This window comes from Octopus sinensis, linkage group LG1 (genome assembly GCF_006345805.1).
Source record: "Octopus sinensis linkage group LG1, ASM634580v1, whole genome shotgun sequence".
Classification (NCBI taxonomy): domain Eukaryota; kingdom Metazoa; phylum Mollusca; class Cephalopoda; order Octopoda; family Octopodidae; genus Octopus; species Octopus sinensis.
In genome coordinates, this window is record NC_042997.1 from 144,776,040 (window position 1) to 144,792,446 (window position 16,407).

General features: G+C 39.2%; 1 protein-coding gene across 3 annotated transcripts in view; it reads right to left on the reverse strand.

Annotated features, from left to right (window-relative positions):
- The window catches only part of LOC115218042 (general receptor for phosphoinositides 1-associated scaffold protein-like), a 287,072-nt gene extending 275,167 nt beyond the window's left edge, over positions 1–11,905 (reverse strand). The window contains exon 1 of one of the 3 annotated variants that reach the window (XM_036505605.1): positions 10,762–11,905. In XM_036505605.1, the coding sequence (XP_036361498.1) occupies positions 10,762–10,833 (72 nt within the window). In that variant the 5' untranslated portion in view covers positions 10,834–11,905. Of the gene's footprint in view, positions 1–3,181; positions 3,335–10,761 lie in introns of those variants that run through there. The other 2 variants (XM_029787800.2, XM_036505617.1) reach the window with 2 other exon arrangements.
- Between the last annotated feature and the right edge of the window lie 4,502 nt (positions 11,906–16,407).

Below are 16,407 nucleotides of genomic sequence, written 5' to 3' on the forward strand. Positions count from 1 at the left end.
GCGACAGATTAGGAGACATTACTTACGAAAAAGAATGCGTTCACGTAGAAACTGATTTTCGCAAAAAAGAAAAGCAGGTGGGGCATGGAAAACAAATAAGGACTGAAATGAGACATCCTATAGGGAATAATAACCATTTAGGGACAATCAGGAACCCCACAGACCCAGGATTATTCTACCATGAGCCCCACCCTCTGCCAAGGTCCAGTTCCCTTTTATCCTTTCGGAATTAAGTAACTGGCCCTAAAAAATTGCTATCCTTGTTAAAATTAGAATTATTATACGATACAGGTATTCACATATCTTAAACAGAGGGAGATGGAATGACGCAGTTTCAGAAACGCTGGAGACCCATTGGTTTACACCAGAGGTTTTCGATGTGGGCGATACCGCCCCCAAGGGGGGCACCGGGCATGTCGACGGGAGCGCTAAGCTTTAGGGGGGTGCTGAGAACAGAGTTATATTAAACTAGCAGTATCGCCCGGCTTTGCAAGGGAAATAACTATAAAGCATTTTTAGAGTTATAGCCAAAAAATAGCAAAAAAATGGAAAAAAAATTATGGTAAATTTTTTTTTAGAGTAAAAAAGGTCGAGTTGCGTCCCTTAAACAGTCTGTGGTTTGTGTTTCTGATTCTCGACCCCATGTCGGATTTATCGATTTTTTTCAGAACTGGGGGAACTTTTCAAAATTTTCGCTGCGTTAGTTTTGAATTATGTCATTGGGCTATGTGTGTGTCAAGTTTCATCAGAATCGGTTGAAAGCCGTGGTCAGGGTGAGGGTACAACCTAACAGACACACAGACAAACTGCCGTTTATATAGAGAGAGATTTCACCTATACTAGTAATCACATTTTACATGATAAAACTAGTAATGGTTATTATAATAAAATCGCATCAGGCACAGGGAAGTCATTAATTTGTAATGCATAAAGTAAATTTGCAACTTTTGTCTATATTAATTTTTTTATTATTTCACTGTTAAAAACTTATACAACAATCCAATTTTAGGTAAAAATTTATAAATTATCTTTTCTACTCATGGAACAAGGCTCGAAATTTTGGGGGAGGGAGCGAGTCGATTAGATCGACCATAGTACGCAAACTGGTACTTAATTTATGGACCCTGAAGAGATGAAAGGCAAAGTCGACCTCGACAGAATTTGGATTCAGAACGTAGCGGCAGACGAAATACCTATTTCTTTACTACCCACAAGGGGCTAAACACAGAGAGGACAAACAAGGACAGTCAAACGGATTAAGTCGATTATATCGACCCCAGTGCGTAACTGGTACTTAATTTATTTACCCCGAAAGGATGAAAGGCAAAGTCGACTTCGGCCGGAATTTGAACTCAGAACGTAACGGCAGGCGAAATACCGCTAAGCATTTCGCCCGGCGTGCTAACGCTTCTGACAGCTCGCCGCCTTAAAATTTATAAATTATCATCCATGTTTAAGTCAGTTTAGTTGTGATACCTTATTCTCCACTTGGGAGGGCGCTAGGCATAACAACTACTTAAAAGGGGTGAGACGCTAAAAACAGGGGGGGGGGGTTAAACCACTGGTTAACACCAACAACTGATTGCAAACTTTGGTAAAAGACATCTAATTTAGTCAGCAATTTAGGGTACTAGTCACCCTATCATTCAGTATTTGACTGGTACTTGATGTATTGGTAACCCACGTCCCTCTAGAAAAATAAAATGCTACATCAACTTCAGTAAGATTTTAACGTAAAGCGACGTAGTTAATAATAACAATACTGCATGATATTTCATTTGCCACTTTGCCGTCCATAGCAATAATAATGAATTACTTTTTCTTTTAATGTTTGGACTGCGGCTATGCTGAGGCATCGCCTCGACGGGATGTTAGTCAAACGAATCGACCCCAGTACTTATTTTGGCAAGACTTCCGCCCGTCCCTCACCAAAAACCACCCTTAAAAAAAATTTTTTTCGACTCAACCCCCCCGGTTAGGGTTAGGATTTTAGGATTAGGGTTCATGTTAGGGAAAAAGTCAAAATTGAAGAAGTTGGGAGGAAATGGGATGGGCAATTTCACAATACCGACTTTTGGCAATTTTCCGGAACCTCCGTATCGGAAAACGGGGATTTTTAGGAAAAAAAATTACAAAAATAAACTAATTTGAGAGAAAAATAGGGTGGGGGCGGAAGTCTTTCCCTTATTTTTAAGTCAGGCATTTATTCTATCGTTCTCTTAGATGAACTAATAAATGTAAACAGACCCACATCGGTTATCAAGTTCGGAGGTGGGACGTCACACGGCATAACTCCAGTTTCTACTATATGCATATAGTAGAGAGGAATTTACATCAACCCTTGTATTCAATCGGGACTTTTATCGAATTCGAAAGGATGAAGATCAAAGTGGACCTCAGCAGAATTTGAACTCAGCAGAAAGAATTAGTATATATTATTTTCTCTGTGAGCACAAAGCTTGAAATTTTGAGGGAGGGGGCTAGTCAAAATGTACCATCCCGAAAGGATGAAAGGCAAAGTTAACCTCGGCGGAATTTGAACACAGAACATAAAGACAGACGAAATAATTATTTCTTTACTACCCACAAGGGGCTAAACACAGAGAGGACAGACAAACGGATGAAGTCGATTATATCGACGCCGAAAGGATGAAAGGCAAAGTCGACCTCGGCGGAATTTGAACTCAGAACGTGACGGCAGACGAAATACAGCTACGCATTTCGCCCGGCGTGCTAACGTCTCTGCCAGCTCGCCGCCTTATGAACTCAGTTATATTAATAATAATAATATTTATTAAATACTAAGGGTTCACAAAATCATTTAGGGCAGTGCAGGACGATACAATGTGGGAATGCATAAAGAAGCGTGTAATTAAAAGAACAAATGAAAATATATGTTTTCAGCAATGAAAAATTCCCCAAGTGAGGGAGATTTCGGAGAATTACTTTTGGAAATCTCACCCACGAAAACACGGTCTTTCTGACCATTGAAGCAAACAGCCTTCTCCCCGTTAATGGTACGAAGATATTATAAAGACAGATACGAATAACACGGAAGTAACCTGGGACAAGAAAGCTTGTCTCAGGTTGTGGTCCGACAAAAAGCATAATTAAACCGGTTACAAAACATCAATATCGTATAACATAATAATAACAATAATAATAATAGTAATAATAATACCCCCTTCGCCATGATTCCACGGACAGTCCTGAAGAAGAAAAGGAGCGGGTGGGTTCTATGGTCAGTGGGGTGTTGTGGTGTTTACTTCCAAAGAAATCCACGAAAACGAGCGAATGGGACGGTTCAGTACTGATGCGAATTTACAAAGACATTATTACACTAACAACAATAGTTCGACTGTGACGAGTAAAATCGTTGAAATTTCTCTTTTTTTTATTTTTAGATGTGTTCTTTTTTTTCAATATTTTTGTTTTGTTTGATTTGTTATTTTGCCTGGAATACAAAAAAAAAATAAATAAAGTCAGACCACTTGTGGTGGTTGTCGATGGGAGATTAGTCGGTTGGTGCTGGACATCTCGCTAGAACTGACCGATAATATTTGGATAGACAGACAAAAGAAGATAACAATGTATCAGAAGAAATAACAAAGGAAGAACCACATATACTTACATACGCTCGTTTCATATATACATATATAAACACGCACGCGTACACACACTACCTTGCACAACTGCGTTCTATTTGTTTTTCATTTTTTTTGTTTTTGTCGTATTTTCTTTTGGGTCCATTAATTTGTTCGAAACCACAGAACACATGAAGGAAGAAAAAATCATACAAAAGATAAGCCCGAAACACAGTCGTGTTTTCAACACGCGTTTAGAAGAAAAGCCTTGTTCCCCCCACACACACACACACTCATACACATTGCCTATCACTCATATATCTATAACTATATATATATATATACATCTACACACACTATATATATATACACACATATACACACACTATATATATACACATACTATATAAGTACACACATATACACACATAGATGTACACACATATACATATACACATACTATATATGTACACACATACGTACACACATATACATACATATACACACAGATGTACACACATATACATACAGATGTACACACATATACATACATATGTACACACATATACATACATATACACACATATACATACATATGTACACACATATACATACATATACACACCCACATATATATACATATACACACACATACATACATATACACACATGCATACATACACACACACATATATATATACATACATATATACATACACACATACATACACACATACATATATACACACACATCTATGTAAGTACACATATACTGCACTGGCAAGGATTTACTCTAACGCATTATCGATTCTGCTACTCTACGACGCCTCATCTATGAAAGAACATATACACGTGTTCTTGCATAGTTATTAGGCGTCGAGCGGTTGGAATCGATAAAGAACCGGGAATAAGCACCTTCTAGCAGTAGTTTTAGTCGTGTCCCGCTGCGTTCCGAGTTCGAATCCCGCCAAAGTCTGAGGCAATGGATTGCAGAACCTGTGGAGCCTCGGACAAAATGCCTGTGATATTTAAGTTTTAGACTGAGGCGATCCCTGAGTTGAGAACATCGCTTTCACTTTCTACTACTACTACTACTACTAATAATAATAATAATAATAATAAACTTATGTTTCTTAACCATTTTTTTTACTTGTTTTGGACGCTTTTTGGTTCTTATTTTACTCTGCTGGACCCTTATAGTCACTCGGTGTTTAAATAAGTCCCATTATATTTTTATAATGTTTGTGTGGTAAGAAGTTTGCTTCCCGACCACATGGTTCCAGGGTTCAGTTCCACTGCGTGGCACCTTCGGCAAGTGTCTTCTATTATAGCTTCGGACCGACCAAAGCCTTGTGAGTGGATTTGGTAGACAGAAACTGAAAGAAGCTCATTGTGTGTGTGTGTGTGTATATATATATATATATATATATATATGTGTGTGTGTGTAAGGCGGTGCTCCAGCATGGCCGCAGTTAAATGATTGAAGCATTTGAAAGAATATACATGTATATCTTCGTGTGCCTATGTTTGACCCCGCCCCCGCTACCATCGCTTGTCAACATATTTGTGTATGTTTACATCCCCGTAGCTTAGCGATTTGGCAAAAGAGGCCAATACAATAAGTCGGGGGGGGGGCGATTCCTTCGACTAAAAGGCAGTGCTCCAGCATGGATGCAGTCGAAATGACTGAAACGAGTAAAAGAAAGAAAATAAATATTATTAGGAATTTTATGAAAAAAGGCTGATAAAATAGTTTGTGTATTATAGGCGCAGTTGTGTGGTAAGAAGCTTGCTTCCCAACCACATGGTTCCGGGTTCAGTCCTAATGCGTGGCACATTGGGCAAATCTTTCCTTTAGCCTCGGGCTGACCAAAGCCTTGTGAGTTTACATCCTTATAACTTAACGGTTCGGCAAAACTGACCGATAGAATAAGTACTAGGTTTACAAAGAATAAGTCCTGGGGTTGATTTCTTCGACTGAAAAAGAACCTTTAAGGCGGTGCTCCAGCGTGGCCGCAGTCAAATACTTGAAACAAGTAAACGAATAAAAGAATAAAAGATCACCGGGATCTTCACGCTTTCAGTACTCCACCTAGGTCACCTCTGCCTTTCGACCTCATTGACGGTCGATAAAATATCAAGTATACCAGTCAAGTATAACGATCGATTTAAATATTCCTTTAAAACATCCTAGCTGTGAATGGAATTGTAATAGAAAACTTTGCCTTTCATCTCGCCAGTACAGCTAAATATTGTTTCATTCAACAGCTAAACATTGTGTTTAGCTGTTGAATGAATTTACCACATTGCTTCATGTCATTGTGCTGATGTTGTCGATATTGTTAAACACCCGGGTCAGTACTGACCGAATAGGCCTATGATTGCAGTCGTTCCTTTTGTGACCATCCAGTATATCTGTGACTATACTGTTTAAATATAACCTATCTATCTGTGTGTTTCTACCTACTTCTCTATCACTATATGTATATAACTATCCACCATTCCAACTTTGACCATCCAGTGCTACTTTATATCAGTGGCTAAACTTTTTCGAATCGCATCTGAAGGCGGTGATAGACGTCATTCCAACTTTGACCATCCAGTGTAACTTTATATCAGTGACTACACTTTTTCGAATCGCGTTTAAAGGCGGTAGGATGTGATTTTGAGAGAGATTGACTGCTCTTTCTGGTTAGTTGAATGATTGCATAGAATAGGCATGGACGACCTTTTTCGAGAAGCGGGCCGCAAGAATCATGGCTCGTTCGTTAGGTGTCCAATTCAGAAAGGCCTGTGGGCTGTAGGTTAACCGTAATTAGCGTAGAGAACCCCTCATTGGTTTGTTAAGCTAATGTAAGAATTTACTGTTCATGGCAGAATCGGTTGGGTCCTGGACAAAATATTCAGCGGTGTTTAGGCATGTGTCCCCAGTTTTAGTTCAAATTCCGTTGAAATCAATTTTGACTGCTACTTGATCAATCGACCGAAGAATTGTGAAAGACAAAGAGAACTCGAGTTGATCTAATCAATTATACCCCATCCCCTCATCTGTGAATATGTGGACTCGTGTTCATCTCAGTCACTATTCGAACTGCGATAGTAATACCCAGAACGGTACAGAAATCGTGATCCGGTTTCGATTTACTGTTGGAACTTCGCTCCATCATGTCACTAATGCTTTCGAAGAAAACATAGTGAATGTTAAAAATCCTTAACTTTACTATTCTGCAAAATCAGTTTAAAACCACCGCCACTAGTAACACAAGCCTTTGTTATCAGAGTCGATCTGGAGCCAACGTGGTAGGTTCGGTTTTTATGCGGTTACTGATCTGCTAGAAATAGTAGCAAATCCCTCACAAACCACTCCTTACTGTCTTTGGAAAGGACAGATGGATAATGTAGTGTGGAGTATAGCTATGCTATGAAAAGGAAAAGGCGGGATAGTCATGACTGAAAAGCCATTGATCATAGATCTGTGCAATCAGGGCTGACTTGGGATTAAACCAGAGGAATACACTAGCTAATATGTCGTTTATTAAAGGGCGCATTAGCTTGTGTATTCCTAGATCGCTATGCCTAACAAACGAGATTGTCAAGGTAAGAAAGTCTTTGGCTGGCTCGATCAGGGCTATCTTTCCTGGGGTTTAACAACTACAACCTGGTCTTGATACCTTACTAATGCCCACCCACTACGCTGCTTATGACATTGGGGGGAAAGTATGAACATTACAACAACTCATTCATGGTACAGACCTCAAAATCTGAAGCATAAGCCTGTACTTTAACTATTTTCTTTCGGACCAACGTGGATGCCTTCTATGTGGTTGCTGACATGCTAGAAATAGCAGTCAAATGTTCTTTAAATGTTTGTTTTTAAGTAAAAACGATGTACACAATAAACAATGCAATCTCTCCACCTACAGAAAATAAAAGCAAAGTGCGCATTGGATATCACAGTACTTCTTACAAGGGAATGGTCATGGTTGGAATGCTCTTGTTCGCAGGGTTCCACAGTTTCGTGAGTTATCATCAATGAATACAGAACTTATCAAGTCCATACGATAAATACCAGTAATGTACTGAGGGACAGGGAAGTTGATTCATATTAGTTACATTCCTTCTTATAGCTTTAACCTATTGTTAGAAATCAGTACCGAAAACTATGTCTTTGAATTAGTTTATACCACATTTCGGATGATAAGGTGAGTTTATTCAACATCAAGTATTCCCGAGTCAACAAGGAGGCTTCTTCTATGGTGGTCGGTCTATTTACTAGAAATAGATTTTAAATCACCCAAACATGGCTGTGTGGTTAAGAAGCTCGCTTTGCAACGACGCGGTTTCAGGTTCAGTCCCATAGGGCGGCACCTTAACCAAGTGTCTTCTACTATAGTCCCGGGTCGACCAATGCCTTGAGAGTGACTTTGATAGACACAAACTGAAGCCCATCGTGTGTGACCCCCCCCCCCAACAACCGTTTGACAACCGGTGTTTGTTTATATCCCCGTCACTTAGTGGTTCGGTAAAAGAGAACAATAGAATACGTACCAAACTTGAAAACGACAACAAACCCATAAATACTAGGGTTAATTTGTTCTATTAAAACCCTTCAATGCAGAGCTCCAGCTTGGCCGCAGTCCAATGACCGAAACAAAAGCTAATATATAAAAGGTAAACCAGTCTACTGCGTTAAAAAAGGTGGACATATTGGATTGCACCCCTTCCGCAGTATTTTAGCAAGGAGAGAAATCAGTGCCTGTGATTTTTCACAAGGTTTCAGAGACTGGGAAAAGCGGAAGGTATCCTTAAACCAGAAATCTGGGTTCAAAATGCTTGCAACAAAATGGGTTTTGCTAAATGTATCTTAGGTGCTAGGTGGTGGTGGTGTTTAACCCAGTGAAGGGATGAAGTCTACCAAGCAAGTAAGCCAGGACTGGATTTGAACTCAGAACGTCAAGAACCGAAGCATAAACTACAAGGCGTCGCATCTTGACTGGTGCGCTAACGCTTCGGCGAATTTACCGCCTTTGAATGGTAGTTCATTTATGCACCTAGGAAAAATAAAAGGCAAAGTTGACCAGAGCGGGATTTGAACTTAGAACGCAAAAGAAAAACAACGGAATAAATAAATAAATAAATAGGAGCAGGCGTGGTTGGGTGGGAAGAAGCTTCTCCCTAAGCACATGATTCCAGGTACAGTTCCACTGTTTGGCACTTTGGGTGATTATCTTCCACTATAGCCTCGGGCCAACCAAAGCCTTGGGAGTGGATTTGGTTGACAGAAATTGAAGAAGCCCATCATATATATATATATATATATTGGCGAAGATAAAGAATATGCACTCCACCCCTATTCGACGTTTAGGGTTAGGATTACGCCGAAAACGGGTGGTGTACGTATTCTTTACCTCCGCTATATATATATATATATATATATATATATATATGTATGTGTGTGGTGGGGTATATCCCCTCCCCACTGCTTGACGACTAGTGTAGGTTTGTTTACGTCCCTGGTTCGACAAAAGAACCGATCGGATAAGCACCAGTTTTAAAAAGTAAGGAATAAGCACCAGAGTCTATTCGTTCCACTAAAATTTTTCAAAGTAGTGCCCCAGCATGGCCACAGACTGAAACAAACAAACGATAGAGATACAATTATTTTATTTTATTTTCGTTAATTTATTTGTTGTTTTTGGGTTGGAATATAATAAAAATCCCCGCGAGAAATATAAATCACATGGCTGAGTTTCCGGATCAAACTCTCCCATAAAAAATTTTATTAAACGGCCCTGGAGGGATGAACGGCAAAGTTGATCTTGGTGGGATTCGACACCGAAACCAAGAAGTAGGAACAGACAAATACCGCAAGACATTTCGTCTGATACTGAAATAACTCTCTCAGTTTGCCGCCTACTAAGATTATAGGTAATTCTATAAACCCTCTAATTGAAAAGACGAGATGATCTTATGCAGAAGGTCTTTTTTTTTTAAAGGTCTGTTCGATTACAACTGACGGGCAGCTAAGCAACATCTACGTTTCTTCCTTCCCCTGAGGTATGGAACTTTGAAGGACAGCTATTCCAGAATTCCTCCCAGTTAAAAGCCCTCATATGGGGAGAAAAGAAATAAGTTACACATACAGGCATATATGTATATATATATATATATATATATATATATATATATATATATATACACACACACACTAAAGAAGAATGATAGTCATCGTATGCCGCGAGTTGTTGACTGTATTCATTCATATAAACAAATTATTCCAAGCTTGGAATTTAGTATTACCAAAATATTATTGATGCGAACTAATTCGCGTGCTTCTTTTTGGGGCTTGTTTTCTAAGATATTATTTATGATCGGCGGCTTTCAATTCAGTCATATTTATATACGTATTTAAAAAGAAACTATTTGAATTTATCGTAGATTTTGTTTATGAATATATCCATAATATTATGCTTGCATATTTAAAAGATCACGGTTTTCCTTTGTGTATACGCTTCTCTTCCTCGTATATTTGTGTATATATAAATGGAATATATCTCCCAGACCACATGAACACATATATATATATATTCATTCATTCACTCATACAGTACATATAAACACACATGTGTGTAGGTATATATAAATATACAAGCACACATCTCGTACATAAAGATGCATACATATGCATAAATATACATATGTATATATATATTGCACAAATACACGTATATGAATTTGAATATATACCACACATACCATCACACATATATATAAAGAAGGAGGGGAGAGATAAAAACAGCAAGGTTTTTTTTTAATGCAAATACAAAGTGTAAGAAAAAAAGATGAAAAGATAATTTATATTATAATGATAAATAATAAAAATCGAACTTGAAAATTTTGTTATAGTGAACCAAATTTGGAAGCACAGAAGAATGGTAAATGTGGGGGGGGGCATATAAACGAAGAATACAATCGCTTCACATGTTGCGAAGAATAATAACAACACGTGCTCGCCCTCTCTTGTTGTTTAGTGGTGTTAGCATCCATTCTCCTGCTGTTCTCGAAGACTACGAAGACTATAAGAAAAGATAATTGAGGGGCGAGACAAACAGTCGGAATCGAAAGCCGATAATATTAGGGTTAAATGTCTTCGGTAAATAAATCTTCCATCACCTACCTTCGAATCCCGTTTTGGTCGTAGACGTTTGTGAAATTCCATCATTTTACCCAAAGCATTGTCAAAGTGCATGGTCGGTCGCCCACGCTGTCTTTTTGCAGTTCTCACTCTCTCTCTCACTCTCTCTTTCTTTCTTATTATTTCTCCCTCTTCCTTCTCCTAGAAGTCTTTGTTATAAATCAACTAAAGTATACTTCACCCGCATATCGATATTTACAAAACATATACAGTATACATGTTAATGTTTAATGTTTTTTTTACTGAGTGTATAGTGCATGTGTGCGAGTTTCTTTTTTCTATTCACTTTCCGCTCCTCTTTCTTTCATATATATAATATATATATATGTATGTGTGTGTGTGTAACTTCGTGCCCTTAAATTTATATACTTCCGCTCAACCACAAACCCACAAATACGGTTGGAATTGTGTGAAGACCAAATAATATTCGTTGAAGAACATTAGGGGCTTACATACACACATATATATATATATATATACACACACACAATTTGTGTGATTGTGTGTATATGCTATGTGTATAAACACAATTACTAAATCACATATTCCGGGTGATTTGTTTTTTCTTTTTCTCCGTAAAGAAAAAGTTTGGAATACACAACTCCAATTATAAATACATACGTACTTACAAGTGCGTGTGTGTAATTATATATATATATATATATATATATATATGTAATGTGTGTGTGTGTGTTAAAGAGAAAGAGGGGGAGAGAGAGGAAAAGACAGGCAGAAGAGTGTCAGTAGTCCGTCCAGTAGCGCTGTTTGTAAAATTGGTAGCAACAGATAGAGGCAGTTGAGCCGGCTTACACGAGCAGGTTAGAGTAATATAAGAGGAAGGGGTTAAGATGGGATTAATCCGTGTAAACTGAACGGCCGATGGGATTCCTCTGCGTGAATCTTAAACAACTGTCAGTGACAGGGAAGTAGATAAAGGAAGAGATAGATAGATAGATAGATAGATAGATAGAATGGAAAGGAAAGTATCGGGGAAAGTAAGAAGGATAGAAAAAGGAAAGAATAATAACGAAGTATAAAAACAAACAGAGAGATGGGAGCGAGAAATAGCGAGACGGAGGACGAGAGGAGTAGTAAAAGGTACACATTCATACATACATACATACGAACATACGCATATACATACATGTGTGTGTATTTGTGTACGTATGTGTCTATTTATGTGTGTGTATTTGTGTACCTATGTATCTATTTGTGTGTATGTGTGTGTGTGTGTGTGTGTGTGCGAGGCAGAAAGAGAGAGAAGTAATTTAATACTTTGGTGTTAGAAAAAAAATCAGGAAAAAAGAAAAGGTAGAGTGAATGTGTGGGACACGCACACACACACACACACACAGAGTCTCTCTCTCTCTGTGTTTGTCTGTCTCTCTCTCTCGTATACACACCCTCATACGCACACATGTAGTGAAGGAGAAAAAGAAGAAAAGAAGCGGAAGAGGGGTAGGGGAGAAATTAAGCGAAAAAAATGAGTGACAAACATATCGAATAAGAGAGAGAGAGAAAAAATAAGAAAGAGAAAACATTGATAGACAGAATGAGACGAGGTATAAATGAGAAAGAGAAGTACAAAAGAAAAGAGAAACAGATAGAGAGAGAGAGAGAGAAAAAAAGAGAAAGAGAAAGAAAAGAAGAATGAAAGAGATAAAGACAGAATTAGGAAGGTGGAGAGGAAGAAAGTAATGAAGAGTAAGTGATAGGCACAGATAGGGTAGAAAAATAAACATGAGAAAAACTAGGGAAAGAGAGAATAAAGGAATAAAGGAATAAAGAGTGTGAATGGTAGAGAAAGATAAAAGAAAGTAAAAGTAATAAAGATAGACGGAGGGAGGGAGGGAAACCGAGGTGTGGGGGAGAGAGAAGAAGAGGTGGTAAGACTAGTGAAGAGTTGATGTCGCCGCCGTCGCCGTCGCCGTCTTTATGGAAAGTGAGAGGGAATTTGAGACAAGAGGTTTTGATACACAAGATTGAGGGGAACCTCGACGATGTATCACACAATTCTCTTGTTATTGTAGTAGTGGCTGTTGTTGTTGGTTAATAGTGTTGTTGTTGGTGGGTGTTTGTGCGAGAGATAGTGTTGTTGTGCTTATTGTTGATGCTGTTGATGCTGTTGTTGTTGGTGGTGGTGGTATGTTGATATTGAAGATAGTTGTGGTGGTTGCGTTGTTGTTATTGTTGATAGTAGTAGTAGTAGTAGTAGTGGTAGTAGTAGTAGTTGTAGTAGTAGTAGTGGTGGTGGTAGTAGTAGTAGTGGTAGTAGTGGTAGTAGTTGTTATGGTTGATAGTAATAGTAGTAGTAGTAGTAGTAGTGGTAGTAGTGGTAGTGGTAGTAGTTGTAGTAGTAGTAGTAGTAGTTATGACAGTGCAGGCTAGCACTGCTAGTGGTTTTGGTGGTGTAGGTGGTGCAAGAAGCGGTGGTAGTATTGGTTGTGGTGGTGGTAGTAGTAGTAGTCGCAGTAGTGGTAGTAGCGGTGGTGTTGATTGTGGTGGTGGTGGTGGTGGTAGTGTTGGTGACAATAGTCGTGATTGTAGTAATAGTGATTGTGTAGGTGATGTGATGATACGGCGGTGACGGTGCCAATAATGGCAGTGGTGGAACTCTCACTAATGCTAGTGTGTAGGTGCTAGAAGTGATAGTGGTACTATGGTACTATCGACAGTGGCAGTAGTGGCGGCGGTAGTTTTTTATTGCAGTTGGTGTTGTTTGTGTCTCTATTAAAACGTGCTACTACGGCAAAACACCATGTTCGATTTTTCGCTTAGGGGAAATTCTCTTCCCCCCACTTACGTCGCCAATGCACTTTCTGAAAGAATGAACGCCACAAAACCCCCATTCTCCTCTTGGCTTTGTATGAATAAGAGATCAACCGACGATGAGCAGGGACAGTGTTTCGAATCTCAATCAAAGTCATTTCAATTCAACTACGTCGTAAAAACACGAAGAAGAATCGTCGTACCAGTGAATGGAATCTCCACTTGATCTGTCGACCGGCTAGAAATAACCACCAAATCTGCCTTAAATCATTCACAGTCTGGCTTGTTAAGAAAGGAAGAATATAGGGATGATATAACTCTAGATATCTTAGGACACTAGGTTGTGGTCTGAGGGAGATTTTGGTTACTATTTCTTGCAAGCCGTTCGACCACGTAGAAGCCTCCTCGTTTGGGTTGGTTTTGGTTATGTTCTAGTTGTTACTGCAGTCTGTGTTTTGATGCTGTTCTTATTGTTATTGTTTAGTCCGAAGTTAGTATTTACCGCGCAATCCTTTTATCAAAGGTATTCTTCTCATGACTATTCCATCTACAGCGATGTTGCCAACGTTTTGAAGTCGTTGTGGTCATCGTCATCACATCATTGTTGTCGTTGTGTAGCCCTAGGCCAACCCAGTCCCGCTGAGGTCAGCTGAAACCCAGCGGAACCAGCTTTGCCTTTCATGCTTTCGGGACTGATAAATAAATAAAAAAAATGTACCATTCCAAGATTGGGAATTGGCCTTGTAGTATTTGTTCCAATTCTTTGTATCCTGAGTTCAAATCCCGCCACGGTCTGATTTAACTCCACCACCTCAAACCTCGGATGCGTTTAGCGGAATCTACACCATTGCGAGCATTCAGGCCCGGCCTTCGGTTTCAGTATCCCATCTTCCCTTCCACCAGTCTCAGAGACCCTGTAAAGCAGTGGTTCTCAACTCTTTTTCACCTATGGATCCCTTTGATTCCTATTTTACTCGGGTGGATCCTCATAACCATTCCATGTTAAAAAAATATTGTTATATTCTTAGAATTAAATATTATTAGGAATTGTATAAAAGTAATTATTAAAATATTTTGTGCATTTTAGAAGTATAACCAGTTTATTGGAGATGAATTTTAACAAAATCTTATATGGACTCCCAAGGACCGTGTAGACCCTAGTTAAGTATCTCCGTTGTAAGGGGTTAGGGACAATACCTTTCCTCTTGACTAAAAAGCAGGACCCTCATCCCCAGATCGAGCTCACTTATAATCTGAGGTATTCTCTCCGTGACCATTCCACCTTTTGTTAAGGGTATGTAGGAACATACTGTCTAATGTACCATTTCCGTATCTAAGACTATGGGGTGTATGATTTGAGGGAAATGTAGGTGCTCTTTCTAGGAAATTTAATGACCTCGTGGAAACCCACAAGGTAGATCGATAAGGTAGTAACAGTAGTAGTAGTAGTAGTAGTAGTAGTAGTAGTAGTAGTAGTAGTAGTAGTAGTAGTAGTTGTTGTTGTTGTTGTTGTTGCTGTTAGGGGTCCTTAAGTATTCAGATGACCCCTTCGTGGAATCCTTGATCCACAGCAAGCATGTACAAATAAATAAACTATTTAGTTAATAAATATAGGAATAAAATTAATTTCCTAGACATTGATTTATACTTAATTAGACACTTTAATACGCACGAATCCCAAGTAGAGAGGGGAAAAAATGTGCGCTGAACCGCCCACGGACAGTTTTGCGCACATTTTTTTTTCTCCCATACATTCGTGCCAATAAAGTATCTAATTTAATTTAATCTAATTTAACGTCATTAATCGAAAATCTCAACCAATTACTTCAATATTAATATTAATAATATAGAGATGTAATATTAGAATATAATTATTATAACAACGACGACGGCGGCGGTGATGATAATGGGGAGTGATAGTAATGGTGGTGGTGGTGGGGATAGAAAATTTTAAATAATATATGTAATATTAAACACTTAAAAATATATTGTTACCATACTTTTTATTGAACTAGTTGACATTCAGTAATGGGAGTATTGTAAGTGATGTGCATTAGGAAGGGTTTTGATGGTTGGTTGGAGATTTTGTCGTACGCCACCTCACTTTCTCAGATTCAATAAATTTTTCCTTCTGGTCGCAGTGGGGTAACCACAATGTGGCCAGGGAACTTCAGCTAACGCTCAAGGTCCACCAGGAACTGCCAATCTCTTGCAGATGTTAGAAGGCCCGCCGATTTTTTTTTTTTTTTTTTTTTTTTTTTTTTTGTTGGGGTTGGCTGTTCCCCAGCTCTGACAAAGGTGATGGTTTTCTTGGAAGGTCGAAACCGCTTCGCCCACACAAGTCTTGCGCTGCTGGCTTCAGCGATGGTCTTAAGGACTTGGTCATGCCTCCAGCGGTACCGTCCTTCTCCAAGTGCCCCTGTGCAGCAACAGAGGATGTGTTCCGAGATTCCTCGCTTGGAACACAGCGCGCATGCTGGTATCTCTGCTATATCCATGCGTGCAAATTTGATGGGCTTGAAAACACATCGTACACTGCCTGGATGAGGAATTTAATGCGGTGAGGCTCGGCTTTCCCCATTTAAGCCCAGGTCACTTTCCTCTCAACCGCATTCTCCCATCTTGTCCAAGTTCTCTGTTGCTTCATTCCCACTGCCTTGCATGTTCTCATTTCTTCCACGGCAGCTCTCACCTCCTCATGAACAACACAGCGCCCTGTCTTCCCACTGGTGTTCATTTGGGGAGTCGGAAAGGAACCTAGCCTAGCTCTGTCTCGTGTGACCACTCTCACAAGTCTCCTTTGGCGCAACCCTGCCTCTGCCTCTTGAACTGCATCCTTTACTCTCCACTTCCTGCCAG